The sequence below is a fragment of the Mustelus asterias genome, chromosome 1 (assembly GCF_964213995.1).
Source record: "Mustelus asterias chromosome 1, sMusAst1.hap1.1, whole genome shotgun sequence".
NCBI lineage: Eukaryota > Metazoa > Chordata > Chondrichthyes > Carcharhiniformes > Triakidae > Mustelus > Mustelus asterias.
In genome coordinates, this window is record NC_135801.1 from 187,740,420 (window position 1) to 187,764,053 (window position 23,634).

The following is a 23,634-nucleotide window of genomic DNA, read 5'->3' on the forward strand; positions in this document are numbered from 1 at the left end:
CTCCATCAGAGGAAAAAGGCTATCACTATCCACCCTATCTAAACCTCTAATCATCTTATATGTTTCAATAAGATCCCCTCTTAGCCGCCGCCTTTCCAGCGAAAACAATCCCAAATCCCTCAGCCTCTCCTCATAGGATCTCCCCTCCATACCAGGCAACATCCTGGTAAACCTCCTCTGCACCCTCTCCAAAGCCTCCACATCCTTCCTGTAATGTGGGGACCAGAACTGCACACAGTACTCCAAGTGCGGCCGCACCAGAGTTGTGTACAGTTGCAACATAACGCTACGACTCCTAAATTCAATCCCCCTACCAATAAACGCCAAGACACCATATGCCTTCTTAACAACCTTATCTACTTGATTCCCAACTTTCAGGGATCTATGTACACATACACCTAGATCCCTCTGCTCCTCCACACTATTCAAAGTCCTCCCGTTAGCCCTATACTCAACACATCTGTTATTCCTACCAAAGTGAATTACCTCACACTTCTCCGCATTAAACTCCATCCGCCACCTCTCGGCCCAACATTGCAACCTGTCTAAGTCTTCCTGCAAACTACGACACCCTTCCTCACTGTCTACCACACCACCGACTTTGGTGTCATCAGCAAATTTGCTAATCCACCCAACTATGCCCTCATCCAGGTCATTAATAAATATTACAAACAGCAGTGGCCCCAAAACAGATCCCTGAGGTACACCACTTGTAACCGCACTCCATGATGAATATTTACTATCAACCACCACCCTCTGTTTCCTATCCGCTAGCCAATTCCTGATCCAATTTCCTAGATCACCCCCAATCCCATACATCTGCATTTTCTGCAGAAGCCTACCATGGTGAACCTTATCAAACGCCTTACTAAAATCCATATATACCACGTCCACTGCCTTTCCCCCATCCACCTCCTTGGTCACTTTCTCAAAAAACTCAATAAGGTTAGTAAGGCACGACCTACCTGCCACAAAACCATGCTGACTATCACCTATCAATTCATTACTCTCCAAATAACTATAAATCCTATCCCTTATAATTTTTTCCAACATCTTGCCGACAACAGAAGTGAGACTCACCGGTCTATAATTCCCGGGGAAGTCTCTGTTCCCCTTCTTAAACAATGGGACAACATTCGCTAACCTCCAATCTTCTGGTACTATACCAGAGGCCAACGACGACCTGAAGATCAGAGCCAGAGGCTCTGCAATCACTTCTCTTGCCTCCCAGAGAATCCTTGGATAAATCCCAAATTTTCGCAGCAACTTAATTGCAATGTTAACTGACAGTGACCCAAGTCGGGATTCGAACACAGGTCCCTGGCACTGTGAGGCAGCAATGCTAACCACTGTGCCACCCAAGCTTTCAGGTTGCTCTGGGAATAGCGCCGCAGTGGCCAGATGAGGCACTGCAGCTAGTTGTGACACTGGGGAGAAGTCCACTTCTCTTCTCCAAGTACTGACATGCAATCCCTTTTTATGTTGAACAGAATAGGCAGTCACTGTCTCCTCTGAAAGATGCGCCCCCGACAGTGCAGTGCTGCGTTAGTACTGCACTGAGAGTGTCAGCATGGATTCAGTGCACTCTGCGATGGTGTTTAACCCTTGACCCTTGACTCAGAGGTGAAAGTGCTGCCCACTGAGCCATGTGGTCAGTAAGCCAAACAAAAGTATTTGTCATGAATCTGTTCTGGCTGTACTTTTTTAAAAGACCTCTTACTCCAATCACTTACCACAAACCTGGGAGTAGTAAATTAGAGATATTTTAACATTGTAAACTGTCTGTGAAGATCTATAGGCTCACAATTGGGTATCAATTTAGACCCAATTAATTGCCCTTGTTGTTATTGATCCAAAATCGAGGAGATAAGCTTAACACGGCGGCAGCCACTAAATAGCAGGCTGTGTGGGGTGCAGAGGAGGAAACTATAAGCAAACTATGTGTGGAACGTAAAGCTCTTCCCAAAGGTGGGCTAGGAAGTCCCAGCGGGGATGGGGGGAGGGAGATTGGGGTGGTCCATAGACTATGCTTTAGCCTGGGCCTGTTTTAGTACCATATATGTTGCTGCCTCACAGCGCCAAGGACCCAGTTTCAATTCCAGCCTTGGGTCACTGTCTGTGCAGAGTTTGCGCATTCTCCCTGTGTCTGCGTGGGTTTCCTCCGGGTGCTCTGGTTTCCTCCCACAGTCCAAAGATGTGCATGTTAGGTGGATTGGCCATGCTAAATTGACAGTAGTGTCAGGGGATCAGCAGGGTAAATATGTGGGGTTACGGGAAAAGGGCCCGGGTGAGATTGTGGTCGATGCAGACTTGATGGGCTGAATGGCCTCCTTCTGCACTGTCGGGATTCAATGAGTCTATGATATGGATCCAAATATTTGAGTGTGAAGGTATGGAGTGGAGATCCTGTTGCTTTGCCCCAACCTGGATCAAATCCAGGCCGGGGTGTGTTGAGAAAGGCATTCCGAGCTGGAGGCCAAACGTTTGGACCACTGAAGGACCTCCTGCAGCAGCCTCTTGCATACCACGCCAGCAACCCACCTGGTAAACCCTGGCGGGTATGAGGTATACTTGAACATCTGGTGTATCAAATGGAGAGAACAGGCGGTGACCCCCACCTGCCCTTTAAACCAACTCCCCTTCCCCCCAACTCCCCCTATCTCACCCCCACCCCCTGCCTCCCCCCACTCCATCATGGGCCTTCTGAGTTGGCCCACCTCACTGACCTTTCCTCCAGGCCTCCAGTGACCATCTTCAGCCTGAACCTACTCTAGCACCTGCAGTGGACACCACCCCTGGGGGAGCACACAGTACCGGCCTCTGTTGGCTCACAGCTCTTTGGGCAGGAAACTCTCCCTGAGGACACCGAGGATCCCATTGCCAACAAGTGGAGTGCCTTATTAATGTCACGTCGTGTCGAGGCAGGGGCCAGAGTGGCTGCAACAGGGTTGCTATCAGCTCTCCAGTCAGTGGACAGACCCATTACCACGACCATCAGATTCAACCTCACGCGTAGCCTGCAAAACCGACTGTTTATTTGTATTTCAGAGACCACCAGTTCTGAACGATTACTGGAATTGGTATTCAGGAGACAGAGAGAGAAAACAAAGTTTAAAAATTAGCATTGGCATGTTAATAGGAGCAGTCCTTGAAAATATCGATGTGCGGGATGATCTCCCTTGACAAGTACTTGGTGACTTAGCCTCACAGAGATGAGCACAACGAATCTATACAAATCTGAGTGGGAGGTTGTATAAGAGTAACTCATCAGTGTAGATTTTCAGTAACACAAGGCATAATTAGTATCATTCAAAAAGAGAAAATTAACCCTCTTGGACTCTGACCCATTTTTCACAGAATCCCTGCAGTGCAGAAGGAGGCCATTCGGCCCATTGGGTCCGCACCAACTCTCTGTCAGAGTACCTTACCTAGGCCCTCTCCCCCACCCTAGCCCCATAACACCACACATTCCCCATGGCCAATCCCCAGCTAACCAGCACATCTTTGGACTGTGGGAGGAAACCAGGGCACCCGGAGGAAACCCACACAAACACGGGAAGATTGTGCAGACAGACAGTGACCCAAGCCGTGAATCGAACCCGGGTCTCTGGCATTGTGAGGCAGTAGTGAGAACCACTGTGCTACCATGCTGGTCATATTTATTCTCTTGCGGCTCTTTTCTCTGGTTTGACGCTGGGATCCTTTACGAAAATCTGGAAAAAAGTTAAAAGGAAGGAGAACTCAGGAGATGTTATTAATGGAGGTGTTAGGATTCATAAAGAAGGTACAAACAGTAGCATCAGGGCACTTTATCTGAATGCTTGTGGCATTCGAAACAAGATAAATGAGTTATAGAGTCATAGAGTCATAGAGGTTTACAGCATGGGAACAGGCCCTTCGGCCCAACTTGTCCATGCCGCCCCTTTTTTAAACGCCGAAGCTATTCCCAATTGCCTGCATTTGACCCATATCCCTCTATACCCATCTTACCCATGTAACTGTCTAAATGCTTTTTAAAAGACAAAATTGTACCCGCCTCTACTACTATCTCTGGCAGCTTGTTCCAGACATTCACCATCCTCGGTGTGAAGAAATTGCCCCTCTGGACCCTTTTGGATCTCTCCCCTCTCATCTTAAACTTATGCCCTCTAGTTTTAGAGTTCCCTACCTTTGGGAAAAGATATTGACTACCGAGCTGATCTATGCCCCTCATTATTTTATAGACCTCTATAAGATCATCCCTCAGCCTTCTACGCTCCAGAGAAAAAGGTCCCAGTCTATCCAGCCTCTCCTTATAACTCAAACTATCAAATCCTGGCAGCATCCTAGTAAATCTTTTCTGCACTCTTTCTAGTTTAATAACATCCTTTCTATAATAGAGTGACCAGAACTGTACACAGTATTCCAAGTGTGGCCTTACCAATGTCTTGTACGACTTCAACAAGACGTCCCAACTCCTGTATTCAATGTTCTGACCAATGAAACCAAGCATGCTGAATGCCTTCTTGACCACTCTGTCCACCTGCGACTCCACTTTCAAGGAGGTATGAACATGTACCCCTAGATCTCATTATTCTGTAACTCTCCCCAATGCCTTACCATTAACTGAGTAAGTCCTGCCCGGGTTCAATTGACCAAAATGCATCACCTCGCATTTATCTAAATTAAACACCATCTGCCATTTGTTAGTCCACTGGCCCAATTGATCAAGATCCCATTGCAATCCAAGATAACTTTCTTCACTGTCCACTGTGCCACCAATCTTGGTGTCATCTGCAAACTTACTAACCATGCCTGCTATATTCTCATCCAAATCATTAATATAAATGACAAATAACAGTGGACCCAGCACTGATCCCTGAGGCACACCGCTGGTCACAGGCCTCCAGTTTGAAAAACAACCCTCTACAACCACCCTCTGGCTTCTGTCAGCAAGCCAATTTTGTATCCATTTAGATACCTCACCCTAGATCCCGTGATTTTTAAACTTATGCAACAACCTACCATGCGGTACCTTGTCAAAGGCCTTGCTAAAGTCCATGTAGAGAAGATCAACTGCACTGCCCTCATCTACCATCTGGCTTACCCCTTCAAAAAACTCAATCAAATTCATGAGACATGATTTTCCACTCACAAAGCCATGTTGACTGTCCCTAATCAGTCCTGGCTTCTCTAAATGCCTGTAGATCCTGTCTTTCAAAATACTTCCAACAACTTACCCGCCACAGATGTGAGGCTCACATAGAGCATAAAACAGTACAGCACAGAACAGGCCCTTCGGCCCACGATGTTGTGGCAAGCTTTGTCTGAAACCCAGATCAAGCTATTTCCTCCCTATCATCCTGAAGTACTCCATGTGCCTATCCAATTGCTTCTTAAATGTTCCTAAAGTTTCTGGCTCCACTATCCCTGCAGGCAGTCCATTCCAAACCCCAACCACTCTCTGAGTAAAAAACCCACCTCGGACATCCTTCCTATATCTCCCACCATGAACCCTATAGTTATGCCCCCTCGTTACCGCTCCATTCACCCGAGGAAATAGTCTTTGAACGTTCACTCTATCTATCCCCCTCATCATCTTATAAACCTCTATCAAGTCTCCTCTCAACCTCCTCCGCTCCAAAGAGAAAAGCCCAAGTTCCCTCAACCTTTCCCCATAAGACCTACCCTCCAAACCAGGCAGCATCCTGGTAAATCTCCTTTGCACTCTTTCCAGTGTCTCCACATCCTTCTTGTAGTGAGGTGACCAGAACTGCACACAATATTCCAAATGTGGTCTCACCAAGGTCCTGTACAGTTGCAGCATAATCCCATGGCTCTTAAACTCAAACCCCCTGTTAATGAACGCCAACACACTATAGGCCTTCTTTACGGCTCTATCCACTTGAGTGGCAACCTTCAGAGATCTATGGATATGAACCCCAAGATCTCTCTGTTCCTCCACATTCTTCAGAACCCTACCTTTGACCCTGTAATCCACACTTAAATTTGTCCTACCAAAATGAATCACCTCGCGTTTGTCAGGGTTAAACTTCATTTGCCATTTTTCAGCCCAGCTCTGCATCCTATCTATATCTCTTTGCAGCCTACAACAGCCCTCCACCTCATCCACTACTCCACCAACCTTGGTGTCATCAGCAAATTTACTGATCCACCCTTCAGCCCCCTCCTCCAAGTCATTTATAAAAATTACAAAGAGCAGAGGACCAAGCACTGATCCCTGTGGCACTCCGCTGGTAACCGGTTTCCAGTCCGAAAATTTTCCATCCACCACCACCCTCTGTCTTCTGTTAGATAGCCAGTTACCTATCCAATCGGCCAAACTTCCCTCGATCCCACACATCCTTACTTTCTTCATAAGCCGACTGTGGGGGACTTTATCAAACGCCTTACTAAAATCCATGTATATGACATCAACTGCACTACCTTCATCAACACACTTAGTTACCTCCTCAAAAAATTCTATCAAATTTGTGAGGCAAGACTTGCCCTTCACAAATCCGTGCTGACTATCCCGGATTAAGCTGCATCTTTCTAAATGGTCGTAAATCCTATCCCTAAGGACCTTTTCCATCAACTTACCGACAACCGAAGTAAGACTAACCGGCCTATAATTACCGGGGTCATTTCTATTCCCTTTCTTAAACAGAGGAACCACATTCGCCACTCTCCAGTCCTCCGGCACCACCCCCGTGGACAGTGAGGACCCAAAGATCAATGCCAAAGACTCTGCTATCTCATCCCTTGCCCCCCAAAGAATCCTAGGATATATTTCATCAGGCCCAGGGGACTTATCAACTTTCAGTTTATTCAAAATTGCTAGTACATCTTCCCTCCGAACATCTACTTCCTCCAGGCTATCAGCCTGTGACACCCTCTCTTCCTCAAAAACAGGCTCACTGGCCTGTAGTTCCCAGGCTTTTCCCTGCAGCCCTTTTTAAACAAAGGCACAACATTTGCCACCCTCCAATCTTCAGGCACCTCACCTGTGACTATCGATGATTCAAATATCTCTGCTAGGGGACCCGCAATTTCCTCCCTAGCCTCCCACAATGTCCTGAGATACACTTCATCAGGTCCCGGGGATTTATCTACCTTGATGCACTTTAAGACTTCCAGCACCTCCTTCTCTGTAATATGTACACTCCTCAAGACATCACTATTTATTTCCCTAAGTTTCCTAATATCCATGCTTTTCTCAACAGTAAATACTGATGCGAAATATTCATTTAGGATCTCACCCATCTCTTGTGGGTCCGTATATAGATGACCTTGTTGATCCTTAAGAGGCCCTACTCTTTCCCTTGTTACCCTTTTGCCCCTTATATATTTGTAGCAGCTCTTTGGATTCTCCTTTGCCTTATCTGCCAAAACAATCTCGTGTCCCCTTTTTTCCCTCCTGATTTCTCTCTTAACTCTACTCCGACACCCCCTATGCTCTTCAAGGAATTCACTTGATCCCAGCTGCCTCTGCATGTCCTTCTTCTTCTTGACCAGGGCCTCAATATCCCGAGTCATCCAGGGTTCCCTACTTCTGCCAGCCTTGCCCTTCACTCTAAGGGGAATGTGCTTACGCTGAACCCTGGTTGACACACTTTTGAAAACCTCCCACTTACCAGACGTCCCTTTGCCTTCCCACAGACTCCCCCAATTAACTTTTGACAGTTCCTGCCTGATACCATCAAAATTGGCCTTGTCCCAATTTAGAATTTTAACTTTTGGGCCAGAACTATCATTCTCCATAGCTATCTTAAAACTAATAGAATTATGGTCACTGGTCCCAGGCACAAATCATCGCGAATGAGTATGGCTTGATGGCCATCACAGAGACATGGTTGCAGGATGGTCACGACCTGGGGTTAAATATCCAGGGGTATCAGACTGTTCGGAGGGACAGAAAGGAAGGTAAGGGAGGTGGTGTAGCTCTGATATTTAGGGATGACATCAGGGCAGTAGTGAGAGATGATATAGGTTCTGTGGAAAAAATGATTGAATCCATTTGGGTGGAAATTAGAAATAGTAAGGAGAAAAAGTAACTGATAGGCGTAGTCTATCGGCCACCAAATAATAACATCATGGTGAGGCGAGAAATAAACAAAGAAATAACTGATGCATGTAAAAATGGTACAGCAATTATAATGGGGGACTTTAATCTACATGTCGATTGGTCAAACCAGGTCGGTCAAGGTAACCTTGAGGAGGAGTTCATAGAATGTATCCGGGATAGCTTCCTTGAACAGTATGCAATGGAATCCATGAGGGAGCAAGCTATCCTAGATCTGGTCCTGTGTAATGACACAGGAATAATTAGTGATCTTACAGTTAGGGATCCTCTCGGGAGAAGCAATCACAGTATGGTTGAATTTAAAATACAGATGGAGCGTGAGAAGGTAAAATCCAATACCAGTGTCTTGTGCTTAAACAAAGGAGACTACAATGGGATGAGGGAGGAGTTGGCTAAGGTAGACTGGGATCAAAAACTTTATGGTGGGACAATTGAAGAACAGTGGAGGACTTTCAAAGCGATCTTTCACAGTGCTCAACAAAAGTATATACCAGTGATAAGGAAGGACTGTAGAAAAGGAGATAATCAGCCATGGATATCTAAGGAAATAAAGGAGGGTATCAAATTGAAAGGAAATGCTTACAAAGTGACAAAGATTAGTGGGAAAAAGGAGGATTGGGAAATCTTTAAAAGTCAACAGAAAGCCATGAAAAAAGCTATAAAGAAATGTAAGCTGGATTATGAGAGTAAAATAGCTCAGAATATAAAAACAGACAGCAAATGTTTCTACAAATATATAAAACAAAAAGAGTGGTGAAAGTAAACATTGGTCCTTTAGAGGATGAGAAGGGGGATGTAATAACAGGAAATGAGAAAATGGTTGTGGCATTGAACAGGTATTTTGTGTCGGTCTTCACAGTGGAAGACACAAATAACATGCCAAAAATTGATGACAGGAAGGCTATGGCAGGTGAGAACCTAGAAACTATCATTATCATGAAAGAGGTAGTTTTGAGCAAGCTAATGGGGCTAAAGGTAGACAAGTCTCCTGGTCCTGATGGAATGCATCCCAGGGCACTAAACGAGATGGAGAGGGAAATAGCAAAAGCACTAGCGATAATTTACCATAATTCGCTGGACTCTGGAGTGGTTCCCGCAGATTGGAAAACAGCAAATGTGGCGCCACTGTTTAAAAAAGGAGGTCGACACAAAGGCGGGTAACTATAGGCCAGTTAGCTTAACTTCTGTAGCAGGGAAAATGCTTGAATCTATCATCAAGAAAGAAATAACGAGACATCTGGATATAAATTGTCCCATTGGGAAGACGCAGCATGGGTTCATGAAGGTTTTTAACTAATTTGGTGGAATTCTTTGAGAACATTATGTGTGTGGTGGACAATGGGGAACCTGTGGATGTGGTGTATCTGGATCTCCAGAAGGCATTTGACAAGGTGCCACACCAAAGGCTGCTGCATAAGATAAAGGTGCATGATGTTACGGGTAATGTATTAGTATGGATAGAGGATTAGTTAACGAACAGAAAGTAAAGAGTGGGGGTAAATGGGTGTTTTTCTGGTTGGTGATCAGTGACTAGTGCTGTGCCTCAAGGATCAGTTGTTTACGAGTTACATAGATGATTTGGAGTTGGGGACCAAGTGTGGTGTCAAAATTTGCAGATGACACTAAGATGAGTGGCAGAGCAAAGTGTGCAGAGGATGCTGAAAGTCTGCAAAGGGATATGGATAGCCTAAGTGAGTGGGCGAGGGTCTGGCAGATGGAGTACAATGTTGGTAAATGTGAGGTCATCCATTTTGATCGAAATAACAGCAAAATGGACGATTATTTAAATGGTTAAAAATTGCAGCATGCTGCTGCGCAGAGGGACCTGGGTATCCTTGTGCAGGAATCTCAAGGAGTTGGTTTGCAGGTGCAGCAGGTAATTAAGAAAGCAAATGGAATTTTGTCCTTCATTGTTAGAGAGATGGAGTTTAAAAACAGGAGGTTATGTTGCAGTTGTTTAAGCTGGGAATAGCAGCCCACAAGGGGAGGCATCTTGGATGGATGTGCTGGGCCTGAATAAGATGCTGTTTTGGAGAGTTGGTGCAGACTCAATGGGCTGAATGGCCTCCTTCTGCACCGTAGGGATTCTATGATGTTTGGGATGAGGTTAAATTGGCCAGAGGGGGTTTCCGCATGCACCATAGCACTGTGGTTTTATTGTTTGTCAGGGACTAACATCAGCTTTCATTGTTTCTCAAGCAACCAGGAGAACATCGTCTCGACGGAGGTGCCCCTGGTGCAAGAAATCACAACCACCTTGAGGGAATGGTCCAACATCTGGAAACAGCTGTACATGGCGAGTAAACCCAAACAGTCCTTCTCGTTTTTAGACTGTTGTTCAGTGGCTTTTATTAACAGTACTGATTTAATTTGATTTGATTTATTGTCACATGTATTAGTATACAGTGAAAAGTATTGTTTCTTGCGCGCTATACAGACAAAGCATACCGTTCATAGAGAAAGAAAGGAGAGGGTACAGAATGTAGTGTTACAGTCATAGCTCGGGTGCAAACATAGAATGAGAGTAATAGATAGAATTAGAAGGTACGCTGGGCACAGCTTGCAAGAAGCCGCCTTGCTCTGGCGCCATCTTGACATTATATTATCGGGTATTTCCGATCGTGTGCAGGTGGTTCAGTCTTACTGGTCACAACCAAACTGTCTCATTTACAGTCAAAGATCGGGTCTTGCTTCTATGAACCATGCTGAAGGATGTTGAATAATGCAATTGACACAGATTTCAATGTTTTGAATAATAAGAGTATGTTTTTTTTAAGTTTTAATAGTGTCACAAGTAGGCTTACATTAACACTGCAATGAAGTTACTGTGAAAATCCCCTAGTCGCCACACTCCAGCGTCTGTTCGGGTACACTGAGGGAGAATTTTAGCACGGCCAATGCATCTAACCAGCACGTCTTTCGGACTGTGGGAGGAAACCGGAACATCCAGAGGAAACCCAGGCAGACACGTGGAGAATGTGCAAACTCCACACAGACAGTGACCCAAGCTGGAAATCGAACCCAGGTTTCTGGCGCTGTGAGGCAGCTGTGCTAACCACTGTGCCATTGTGCTGAAGGACTCTGAATAATGCAATTGCCACAGATTTCAAGTTTTGAATAAGAAGTGTACGTTTATTACGTACAGTGAATCTAAATATGGTACAACTGATGCCAAACGTTATGTAGCTAATAACAAAACAGATTATTACCCCTTGGACTTCACTGAATTAAACTCCTCTGGGTTCCCCTACTTACAGTTATTAAACTCTCAAAATGACTTTGTGCAAATGTGTATTGTTTTCCCGCCCCGTGTCCAGCTGGTATTGAGGAACAATGGGAACTCCTTATCTTGAATATTATACAATGTGTGAACTGCATTCTGATGGCCTCCATCATCTCCCTGATCACATCAGACCAGTAGATTTGATTTGATTTGATTTATTATTGTCACATGTATTGGAATACAGTGAAAAGTATTGTTTCTTGCGTGCTTTACAGACATAGAGTGCCTAGGGGAGAAGGAAAGGAGAGGGTGCACAATGTGGTGTTACAGTCATAGCTAGGGTGTAGAGAAAGATCAGCTTAATATATGGTAGGTCCATTCAAAACTCTGATGGCAGCAGGGAAGAAGCGGTTCTTGAGTCAGTTGGTACGTGATCTCAGACTTTTGTATCTTTTTCCTGACGGAAGAAGGTGGAAGAGAGTATGTCCGGGGTGCATGGGGTCCTTGATTATGCTGGTTGCTTTTCCGAGGCCGCGGGAAGTGTAGACAGAGTCAGTGGATGGGAGGCTGGTTTGCGTGCTGGATTGGCCTACATTCACGACCTTTTGTAGTTTTGTGCGGTCGTGGATAGAGCAGGAGCCGAACCAAGCTGTGATACAACCAGAAAGAATGCTTTCTATGGTGCATCTGTAAAAATTGGTGAGAGTTGTAGTGGACATGCTGAGTTTCCTTAGCCTCCTGAGAAAGTAGAGGTTCTGGTGGGCTTTCTTAACGATAGTGTAGGCTTGGAGGGAGCAGGAAGGTTGTTGGTGATCTGAACACCTAGAAAGTTGAAGGTCTCGAAAATTTCCACTTCATCCCCGTTGATGTAAACAGGGACATGTCCTCCATTATGCTTCCTGAAACTGATAACTATCTCCTGATATTGACAGAGAGATTATTGTCATTGGCATGGATGTCATTGTCTCTCTAGCCAATTTAGAGCTGGCGATGAGGTGGTCAATGTTCTGTTTGGTGGGGTTGGCTTTGGTTAAACATTTGAAAAGTTTTGTCCTTCCTGGTCTTCGGACCAACAGCCTGTGTTTTAAATATGATCCCTTTTCCAAAACCAGGATATTCCTGGTGAAAAACTTGGATTAAAAATGATAAACCTTCAGCACAGCAAAGAGATCAGAGTAAAAGCTCCTACAAAATGATTCCATTGCCAATATCATTGACTTTGACAAGACCACGCAGAGATGGTTGGGACAGTGATAGAGGAAGGAACACTTTACACTTATCTCTCCAGGATCCAACATTTACTAATGGAATAATAGTTTTCCTCTCAATGGTTAAGTGATGTAACGGTTTAGTTCATTGATATTTCACCTATAGGATAACGGAACAATGCTTCAACTCCTGTCTGCACGCTTGGATCATAGTGAAAGAAATGTTTTGGGTATTTGAAAAGGTTATGGTCTCACAATACAAAAATGCCCAGGTCACACGCTCTCAGGTGGTCTTAGAAGATCGCACAGCGCCATTCACAGAAGGAGATGGGAGTTCTCTGGGCTTCTTGAGGGGGAGAGCTGACTGGTGGTGATTTACATAGAAACATACAAGATAGGAACTGGTTAATTGCATTCCTATCCATGTCTAGGAATCAGAAACTAAGCTTTTCTTTGGGTGAAACAGAATGCCGGCAGCAGATCGATAGGAACTGGAGGAGGCCATTTGGCCCTTCGAGCCTGCTCCACCTTTCATCACGATCATGGCTAATCATCCAACTCAATAGCCTAACCCTGCTTTCTCCCCATAACCTTTGATCCCATTCACCCCAAATGCTATGTCCAGCGGCCTCTTGAATAAATTCAAGGATCACCGGATCTCAGGCAAGTGCCAAGGTTGAGAAGACGGAGAATAATCTCAGCCGGTCTGGGATTTGAACCCACTCTGTTGGCGTTGCTGTGCATCACTAACTAGCCATCCAGCCAACTGAACTGAACTGAGCATAGGGCGGCACGGTAGCACAGTGGTTAGCACTGCTGCTTCACAGCTCCAGGGTCCCGGGTTCGATTCCCGGCTCGGGTCACTGTCTGTGTGGAGTTTGCACATTCTCCTCGTGTCTGCGTGGGTTTCCTCCAGGTGCTCCGGTTTCCTCCCACAGTCCAAAGATGTGCGGGTTAGGTTGATTGGCCAGGTTGAAAAGTTGCCCCTTGGAGTTCTGGGATGTGTAGGTTGGAGGGATTGGCGGGTGGAATATGTGGGGGCAGGGCCTGGGTGGGGTTGTGGTCGGTGCGGACTCGATGGGCCGAATGGCCTCCTTCTGCACTGTAGGGTTTCTATGATTTCTATGAACGAACTGACTCTCTGACTGAGCTATATTAAGGCCACTGTAATAGATGAAGCCAAAGGGAATCAATCAGTATGCGGGGAAACACTGTGTTATTAGTCCACATACTTCAGGTTAACCAAGCAGTCAAATTCACACAGAAGCAAGAGTCACAGAAATTCAGGGGTATAAAGGTATGGAAGAGATCATCGCAATTCATCTGGCAAATTCCAATGAGAGATGTCTAAAAATTGCGCTAGTTTATCCTGAATTATTCCAGGAGTTCCTGAGGATGGTGTCCTGGGCCCAACCATCTTCAATTGCTTCATCAATAACCTTCCTTCTATCATATGGTCAGAAGTGGGGAAGTTCATTCGTGTTTGCACAATGTGCAGCACCATCAGTGACTCCTCAGGTACAGAAGCAGTCCATGTCCAAATGCAGTAAGACAAGGACAATGTCCAGGCTTGGGCTGACAAGTGGCAAGTTACATTCACGTCACACAAAAGAGGATCTAACCATTGCCCCATGACATTCAATGGCATTGATATCACCGAATCCCCCATTATCAATATCCTGCGGGTTACCATTGACCAGAAACTGAACAAGACGGGGTGGCACGGTGGCACAGTGGTTAGCACTGCTGCCTCACAGCACCAGGGACTCAGATTTGATTCCCGGCTTGGGTCACTGTTTGTGTGGAGTTTGCACATTTTCCCTGTGCCTGCGTGGGTTTCCTCTGGGCACTCCAGTTTCCTCCTACAGTCCAAAGATGTGCAGGTTAGGTGGATTGGCCATGCTAAATTGCCCCTTAATATCAGGGGGACTTGCTACGGTAAATGCATGGGGTTATGGGGATAGGGCCTGGGTGGGATTGTGGTCGGTGAAGACTTGATGGGTCGAATAGCCTCCTTCTGCACTGTGAGATATTATGATTCTAGACAAGCCATATAAATACTGCGGCTACCAGAGCAGGTCAAAGGCTAGGAATCCTGTAGTGAATAACTCGCCTCCTGACTCCTCAAAGCCTATCCACCATTTACAAGGCACAAGATAGGAGTGTGATGGAATACTCCCCATTTTCCTGGATGGGTGCAGTTTCATAACACTCAAAACGTTTGACACCATCCAGGACAAACAGCCTGCTTGATTGCTATCCCTTCCACAAACACAGAAACCCTCCACCACTGACGAACAATGGCAGCCGTGTGTATCATCTACAAGATGCACTGCAGGAACTCACCAAGATACCTTAGGCAGCAGTTTCCAAATTCTTGACCACTGACCAACTAGAAGGGCAAGAGCAGCAGATAGCTGGAAACACCAGCACCTGGAGGTTCCCCTCCAAGTCACTCACCACTCTGACTTGGAAATATATCACCGTTCCTTCGCAGTCGCTGGGTCAAAATCCTAAAACTCCCTCCCTAACACCATGGTGGGTATATCTACACCTCAGGGACTGCAGTAGTTCAAGAAGGCAGCTCACCACCACCTTCCTAAGGGTAATTAGGGATGGACAATAAATGCTGGCCAGCAACGCCCACATTGGGTATATGAATAAAAAAAAACAAATGTCAAGCAATCCCTTTGAAGTTCTTTGACTGAATCTTTTAATAATCTTTCTGTGATGGCTATCCATTCTTCCTTGGGTGATTACACTTCAAATGTGCTCCATTGGATAGAAGTTCGATCATAACCAAATAATCTGTCTTTGTGATGTTAATTGAGGGATAATTATCCAGCAGAAAACTGGGGATAACTCCCATGCTCTTCTTCAAAAGAGTGCCACGGGATTTTTCACATCCACAAAACAAGGGGACAGGGCCTCAGTTTAATGTCTTATCTGGAATGCGGCATCTCCTCACTCAGAACTCCACTGGAGTGTCAGCCTTGATTTTTGTGCTCAAGTCCGAGGGCAGGATTTTCCAACCCTTTCCGCCAGCTGGTTCTTCCAGTCCCACCGTAGATGAACCCCCTCCCCTTGTGTTTGGTTCCCTGATGGTGGGGCAGGTGCGCGATGCAAAAGCATGTAGACTTTAGCGGGAGTGGAAGATCCCGCTGGCGGCCAATTGCTTGCCACGTGGGAAAACCTACCAAGGGGTCAGGGTGACGGACGAGTGGGGTGGAGGTGGACACTGGAATGGGACGTGAACCTGGAGATGAGTGAACTGATCTACGACCGACACTAGCAATTCTGCCATGGCTGAGACTGAAGTGCCTCAGCATGTCCTGAGGTCAAGAAATATCGCTTTATTGGGGTGGCACGGTAGCACAGTGGTTAGCACTGCTGCTTCACAGCTCCAGGGACCTGGGTTCGATTCCCGGCTCGGGTCACTGTCTGTGTGGAGTTTGCACATTCTCCTCGTGTCTGCGTGGGTTTTCTCCGGGTGCTCCGGTTTCCTCCCACAGTCCAAAGATGTGCGGGTTAGGTTGATTGGTCATGATAAAATTGCCCCTTAGTTTCCTGAGATGTGTAGGTTAGAGGGATTAGCGGGTAAACATGTAGGGATGTGGGGTAGGGCCTGGGTGGGATTGTGGTCGGTGCAGACTCGATGGGCCGAATGGCCTCTTTCTGCACTGTAGGATTCTATGATCTATGATAAATGTAAATTCCTTACTTCTTTAAAATAAATGCACAATTTTTTTAATTAGGAAGTCACGGCACCTTTGCTTGGCCATAACCTTATCACAGAATCTTTGCAATGCGGAAGGAGGCCATTCAGTCCATCAGAGTCACATGAACAACATGAAGTCTATGAACACTATCATACTGTCATGGGGAGGTGATGGCCTAGTTGTATTATCGATAGGCTATTAATCCAGTAACTCAGCTAATGTTCTGGGACCTGGGTTTGAATCCCATCACAACAGATGGTGCAATTTGAATTTGATTTTTAAAAAAAAGAAAATCTGGAATTCAGAATCTACTGATGACCGTGAAACCATTGGCAATTGTCAGAAAAACCCATCTGGTTCACTAGTGTCCTTTAGGGAAGGAAATCTGCCGTCCTTACCTGGTCCAGAGCAACATGGTTGACTGTCATTTGCCCTCCAAGGGCAACTAAGGATGGGCAATAAATGCTGGACAGCCAGAGACGCCCATGTCCCACGAATGAATTAAAAAAAACTACAGAATGATCTCGTGAACAGGCAACATTAATGCATGGCCAGAATGGCTTAGTAGTATTCAGAGACTCGAACCTGAATCTATCTTAGTGGAAAGTCAATTGACATTTTCTTCAAGTATCAATGAAAAAGTTTCATTCATAAATTGGGACAGTATTTTTACATAAAATCAGGCATCCACAGGCTTTACTTTCTTAATAAGCAATGACTCTGTTTGTGTCAACGCAGCTGGAAGGGACATGGGAGAGGGAGAATGATTCATGACAAGGCTACAAATTGATGGAACACTTTTCAGGCTTGTCACTTACCATTGTCATGTGGCTACAGTGGTTTCCATTGAGATTTTGACTGCCAGGCTGCGAAGCAGAAATCCACTGTACTTAACACAAATCAGTTGAATATTTCATGTTGAATTTCAGATTAGCTGTGGTGACAATGTGGTTTTCATACATCACCTCTGCTGTGGTTAGGGCTGTGAATGTTAATTACTGAACTCTCTAACAGTGGATCCACAATGCCATTAACCCTGGGCGCTTATGTTTTTTAATCAGGCGACTCTCTGTGATTGATACTCTTTCATTAAAAATGTCACCCTTGTGACGGGGAGGAATTGGTGAGACGGGATGAGACGGGATGGAAAGTGGCAGGGAACTGAAAAAGGCTGAGAGGGGAAGGAAAAAAAATCAGTTCATGGAATACGGTGCAGGATATGGGCACAGAGAGGGAGACTTTTCTTGCACAAAATTCAATGGAAATAATGACAAACTGTAAAAAAAACAGTGGGTAGAAATCAAAGAACAACTTTTAAAGTATTTGTAAAATCCCTTCAGTGCAGAAGGAGGCCATTCAGCCCATCGAGTCTGCACTGACCACAATCCGACACAGGCCTTATTTCCGTAACCCCACATATTTGCCCCTAGTCAGCCCCCCTGACACTAGGGTCAATTTAGCACGGTCAATCAACCTAACCCGCACCACTTCCGGGGAGATTATTTCCATGGTCAATGAGTCTGTAAAAAACAAATTTACAAGTAATATCCGAAAGAAAGATTTTTATATCAAAATGATTTGATTTGATTTGATTTATCATTGTCACATGTATTAGTATACAGTGAAAAGCATTGTTTCTTGCACGCTATACAGTCAAGACATACCGTTCATAGAGAAGGAAACGAGAGAGTGCAGAATGTAGTGTCACAGTCACAGCTAGGGTGTAGAGAAAGATCAACTTAATGCAAAGTGAGTCCATTCAAAAGTCTGACAGCAGCAGGGAAGAAGCTGTTCTTGAGTCGGTTGGTAAGTGACCTCAGACTTTTGTGCCTTTCTCCCGATGGTAGAAGGTGGAAGAGAGAATATCCGGGGTGCGTGGGGTCCTTGATTATGCTGGCTGCTTTTCCGAGGCAGCAGGAAGTGTAGACAGAGTCAATGGATGGGAGGCCGGTTTGAGTGATGGATTAGGCTACATTCACGACCCTTTGGAGTTTCCTACAGTCTTGGACAGAGCAGGAACCATACCAAGCTGTGATACAACCAGAAAGAATGCTTTCTATGGTGCATCTGTAAAAGCTGGTGAGAGTCATAGCTGATAAAATTAATTTTAAATGGGAAGGCAGTGGCAGAGTATCTTTTATTTATTAGTGTCACAAGTAGGCTTATGTTAATGCTGCAATGAAGATACTGTGAAAATCCACTAGTCGCGACACTCCGGCACCTGTGAGGGAAAATTTCACATGGCCAATGTACCCAACCAGCATGTCTTTTGGACTGTGGGAGGAGACTGGAGCACCCAAAGGAAACTCATGCAGGCATGGGGAGAACATGTAGACTGTGCACAGAGAGTGACCCAAGCCGGGAATCAAACCCAGGTCCCTGGCTCCAGGAGGCAGCAGTGCTAACCACTGTGGCACTGTGCTGCCTGACTTGTAATGCAGAGACCTAAGCTAATGCTCTGTGGACCTGGGTTCGAATCCCACCGTGGCAAATAGTGAAATTTGAATTTGTAAAAAATCTGAAATTAGCAAATTGTGGCGCAGAAGAGTTACCCGTGGCAAATTGCCACAAATTACTGATTGATTTGTCCCACTCTGCCGTGAGCTTCTCAAAGGGATATCGTACACTTAGCCTCTCTCTTTTTAGACAACATAAAAGTTGGTGTACATATTTATTGCCACTTAAATTCTCCAAAAAATGTTACAAGTTGTAATTAATGGCAGCGTAAGACTTAGTAACAATGCCCAGAAAGTGAACACTTGTAAGTGTGGATTCTCAATCCCTCAGGTTGTGAATTGTTTTAGAAGCTTCCAACAATTTAAAATTTTCCTAGTTTTAATTTTGCTTTTATTACTTTTCCTTCGGGCACAATCCTACTTTCGCTTTTCATTCCTCTTTCTGTGCCAGATTTGAGATTGAATTTCCCCCCCCCCCTTCAATTCTCCCTCCTTCCCAGTTTACTTTTCATTCCGAGATCCCACAGCTGAAGGAGATGGTCTGCGTTTGTCCCAGTTGCCATTAAGCATGAGCTTATCGAATGGCGGAAACAGGCTTGAGGGGCTGAATGGCCTACTCCAGCTGCTTGTTCGTGTGTTTGTGAGCTCGAAGGTGCTCCCTTGCTCTTGTTGTACCGTTGTTCACTCACACCACAAACGTTGACATTGAAACATGCTAAAACAAGTCTAACTAATGGGTCACTGGGCAAAACGTCCCAGCTCCAGCAAAAAAGGTTTCAATGGCCTCCTTCTGTGCAAACCTTTATATCAAAGGTCATAGTGAAATAAGAAATAGCAGAAGGATTGAAACTTAGAAATAAAGAAACTGGAAGCAGGCATCCGGCCCTTCAAGCCTGCTCCACCATTCATTTTGATGATGTCTGATCATCAAATTCAATAGCCTGATCCTTCCTTCCCCCCCTATCCCTTGATCCCTTTAGTCCCCAAGAGATATATCTAATTTCTTCTTGAAATCACACAACACTTCAGCCTCAACTACTTTCTGTTGTAGTGAATTCCATACATTCACCACCCACTGGGTGAAGAAATTTCTCCTCATTTCAGTTAAAACAAAGAAAGAACAGTACAGCACAGGAACAGGCCCTTCGGCCCTCCAAGCCTGCGCCGATCACGTTTACCTATCTAACCAACTGCTTATCTCCCTCCATTCCCCGTTTGTTCATATGCCTGTCAAGATAAGTCTTAAACATCGCTCACATATCTGCCTCAACCACTTCACTTGGCAGTGCATTCCAGGCCCCCACCACCCTCTGTGTAAAAAACTTCCCCCGCACATCTCCACGGAACCTTTCCCCCGTTACCTTGAACTTGTGCCCCCTTGTGATTGTCATTTCTGCCCTGGGGAAAAAGCTTCCAACTGTTCACCTTATCTATACCTCTCATAATTTTATAAACTTCTATCAGATCGCCCCTCAGCCTCCGTCTTTCCAGGGAGAACAATCCCAGTTTATTCAATCTCTTCTCATAGCTAATACCCTCCATACCAGGCAACATCCTGGTAAACTTTTTCTGCACTCTCTCCAAAGCCTCACATCCTTCTGGTAGTGTGGTGACCAGAATTGGACACAGTATTCCAAATGTGGCTAATCAATGTTTTATATAACTGTAACATAATTTGCCAACTTTTATACTCGATGCCCCGGCCGATGAAGGCAACATGCCATATGCTTTCTTCACCACCTTTTCCACCTGTGCTGCCACTTTTAAGAATCTGTGGACCTGTACTCCCAGATCTCTCTGTGTGTCTATGCCATTTATTTTATAGCTCCCATCTGAATTGGATCTATCAAAATGCATCACCTCGCATTTGTCTGGATTAAATTCCATCTGCCATTTCTCCGCCCAATTTTCCAGCCTATCTATATCCTGCTGTATTCTCTGACAATCTTCATCACTATCCGCAACTCCGCCAATCTTAGTATCATCCGCAGACTGGCTAATCAGACCAGCTGTGTTTTCTTCTGTGTCATTTATATATATTACAAACAGCAGAGGTCCCAGCACTGATCCCTGCGGAACGCCACTAGTTGCAGACCTCCATTCAGAAAAACACCCTTCCACCGCAACCCTCTGTCATAGAACATAGAACGCAGAATATTACAGCGCAGTACAGAGCCTTCGGTCCTCGATGTTGCGGCGACCAGTGAAACCAATCTAAAGCCCATCTAACCTACACTATTCCAATATCATCCATATGTTTATCCAATGACCATTTAAATGCCCTTAATGTTGGCGAGTCCACTACTGCTGCAGGCAGGGCATTCCACACCCTTACTACTCTCTGAGTGAAGAACCTACCTCTGACATCTGTCCTACATCTATCACCCCTCACTTTAAAGCTATGTCCCCTCGTGCTAGTTATCATCATCTGAGGAAAAAGGCTCTCACTATCCACCCTATCTAATCCTCTGATCATCTTGTATGCCTCTATTAAGTCACCTCTTAACCTTCTTGTATTCTATGGCCAAGCCAGTTCTGGATCCATCTAGCTAGTTCACCACTGATCCCGTCAGATTTAATCTTTTGCACCAGCCTGTCATGAGGGACCTTGACGAATGCCTTACTAAAGTCCAGGTAGACAACATCACCTCAACTTCTCTCATCAATCATTTGTGTCACCCCTCAAAAAACTCAATTAAATTAGCGAGACATGATCTCCCACGTACAAAACCATGCTGCCTGTCACTAACAAGACCATTCAGTTCCAAATGTGTATAGATCCCATTCCCAAGAATCTAAAAAGGTTCTAAAAAGTTACCCCTTGTTCTCAAACTATGACCCCCAGTTTTTGACTCCCCAGTCATCAGAAATATTCTTTCTGAATCTACCTCTCTAGCTCTGTTAGAATTTTATAAGTTTCTATGAGGTCCCCTCTCACTCTTATAACTCCAGTGAATATAATCCTAGCCGACTTAGTCTCTCCTCATGTGAGAGTCCTGCAATCGCAGGAATCAGCCTGGTAAACCTTCACTGCATTCCCTCTATTTCAAGGATCCTTCCCCAGATAGGGACACCAAAACTGCACACAATACTCCAGCTGTGGCCTCACCAGCACCCTGTACAATTGCAGCAAAACATCCCTATTCCTATACTCAAATCCTCTCACTATTCAATACGTCCATGACTGATATTGTGCTTCAATGCCATTTTCCAACCTTTTTCGTTATTTGTTTATGGGCATCACTGTCTGGCCCAGCATTTGTTGTCCATTCCCAATTGTTCTTGAAGTGAGTGGCTTGCTGGACCATTTCAACGGGCAGTTAAGAAGCATCTACATTGCTGTGGGTCTGTAGGCCAGACCTGGTAAGGACAGCAGATTTATTTCTCTTAAGGACATCAGTGAACCAGATGGGTTTTAATAATAATCAACAATGGTTTCATGGTCAACATTGGACTTTTAATTCCAGATTTTTATTGAATTCAAATTTCATAATATGCTGTGGTGGGATTCGAACCTGGGTCCTCAGAGATTTATCGAGAGATTACTGGATTACTAGTGCAGTGATAATACCACTGCAACACTGGCTGCTCCTATTCCACACTCCTTGATTCCATGGGATGATGATTTGTCTTTCTCAGCCTTAAAAACCTTCATTAATGGAGCACCCACAACCCTCTGGGGTAGAGAGTTCCAAAGAGTCACAACCTTTGAGTGAAGAAGTTTCCCTTCACCTTGGTCCTAAATGAGTGCCCCTTATCTTGAGTCCCCATATTCTCGATTCCCCAGCCAGGGGAAACATCTCTACCCTGTCACCTCCTCTTCAGAAGATTGTATGTTTCGGTGAAATCATCTCTCATTCTTCTAAAGTTCAGAGATTGTGGACGCATCATAAGACAACCCTCTGACCGAAGAAATTAAAGCAATGAATATTCGCCTTCAATCCAAGTCCTTAAATAGGGAGATCAGCGCAGTGGACGATATTGCAGGCATGGTCTCAACAAGGTCCAGTACAGTTGTAGTAAGACTTCCTTATTCTTGCATTCCAATCCCCTTGCAGTAAAAGCCATCATGCCATTTGCCTTTTTAATTGCTTGCTGTATCTGTGCGCTAACTTTCCGTGTTCCTTGTTTGAGTGCACCAAGTCCCTCTGAAAAAAACCCATTCATATTTATCGTAATTTAAAACACTCTCATACTCCTGGGATGGCAGGACTATATGTTTGACTTGACTTGATTTGATTTATTGTTGTCACATGTATTGTGACACAGTGAAAAGTATTTTTTTGCATGCTATACAATCAAAACATACTGTCCATAGAGTACATAGGGGAGAAGGAAAGGAGAGGGTGCAGAATGTAGTGTTACAGTCATAGCTAGGGTGTAGAGAAAGGTCAGCTTAATATATGGTAGGCCCATTCAAAATTCTGATGGCAGCAGGGAAGAAGCTGTAACCAAAAGAGAAAATGCTGGAAAATCTCAGCAGGTCTGGCAGCATCTGTAAGGAGAGAAAAGAACTGATGTTTCGAGTCCAGATGACCCTTTGTCAAAGCTGGCATTCCTGGAAGCCATGATGTGGAGTTGCCGGCATTGGACTGGGGTGGGCACAGGAAGTAGTCTCACAACACCAGGTTAAAGTCCAAAAGGTTACCAAATAAACCTGTTGGACTTTAACCTGGTGCAGTGAGACTACTTACTATTCCTGGAAGAGAAGTGGCAGTGTGTTAAACACTGGATAAAAGCAAATATTCCAGCATCCACAGTAATTTGCTTTTATATCAGGAAGAAGCTGTTCTTAGAAACATAGAAAAACTACAGCACAAAACAGGCCCTTCGGCCCCACAAGTTGTGCTGAACATATCCCTACCTTTTAGGCCTACCTATAACCCTCCATCCTATTAAGTCCCATGTACTCATCCAGGAGTCTCTTAAAAGACCCTATTGAGTTTGCCTCCACCACCACTGA

At 45.0% G+C, this 23,634-nt stretch overlaps 1 protein-coding gene across 1 annotated transcript in view; it reads left to right on the top strand.

The window, feature by feature from the left end:
* LOC144500809 (dedicator of cytokinesis protein 2-like) overlaps positions 1-23,634 on the top strand; it is a 1,379,043-nt gene that overhangs the window by 129,532 nt on the left and 1,225,877 nt on the right. Inside the window, exon 5 of the mRNA XM_078224279.1 lies at positions 10,265-10,361. Within this exon, the coding sequence (XP_078080405.1) occupies positions 10,265-10,361 (97 nt within the window). The remainder of the gene's footprint in view (positions 1-10,264; positions 10,362-23,634) is intronic.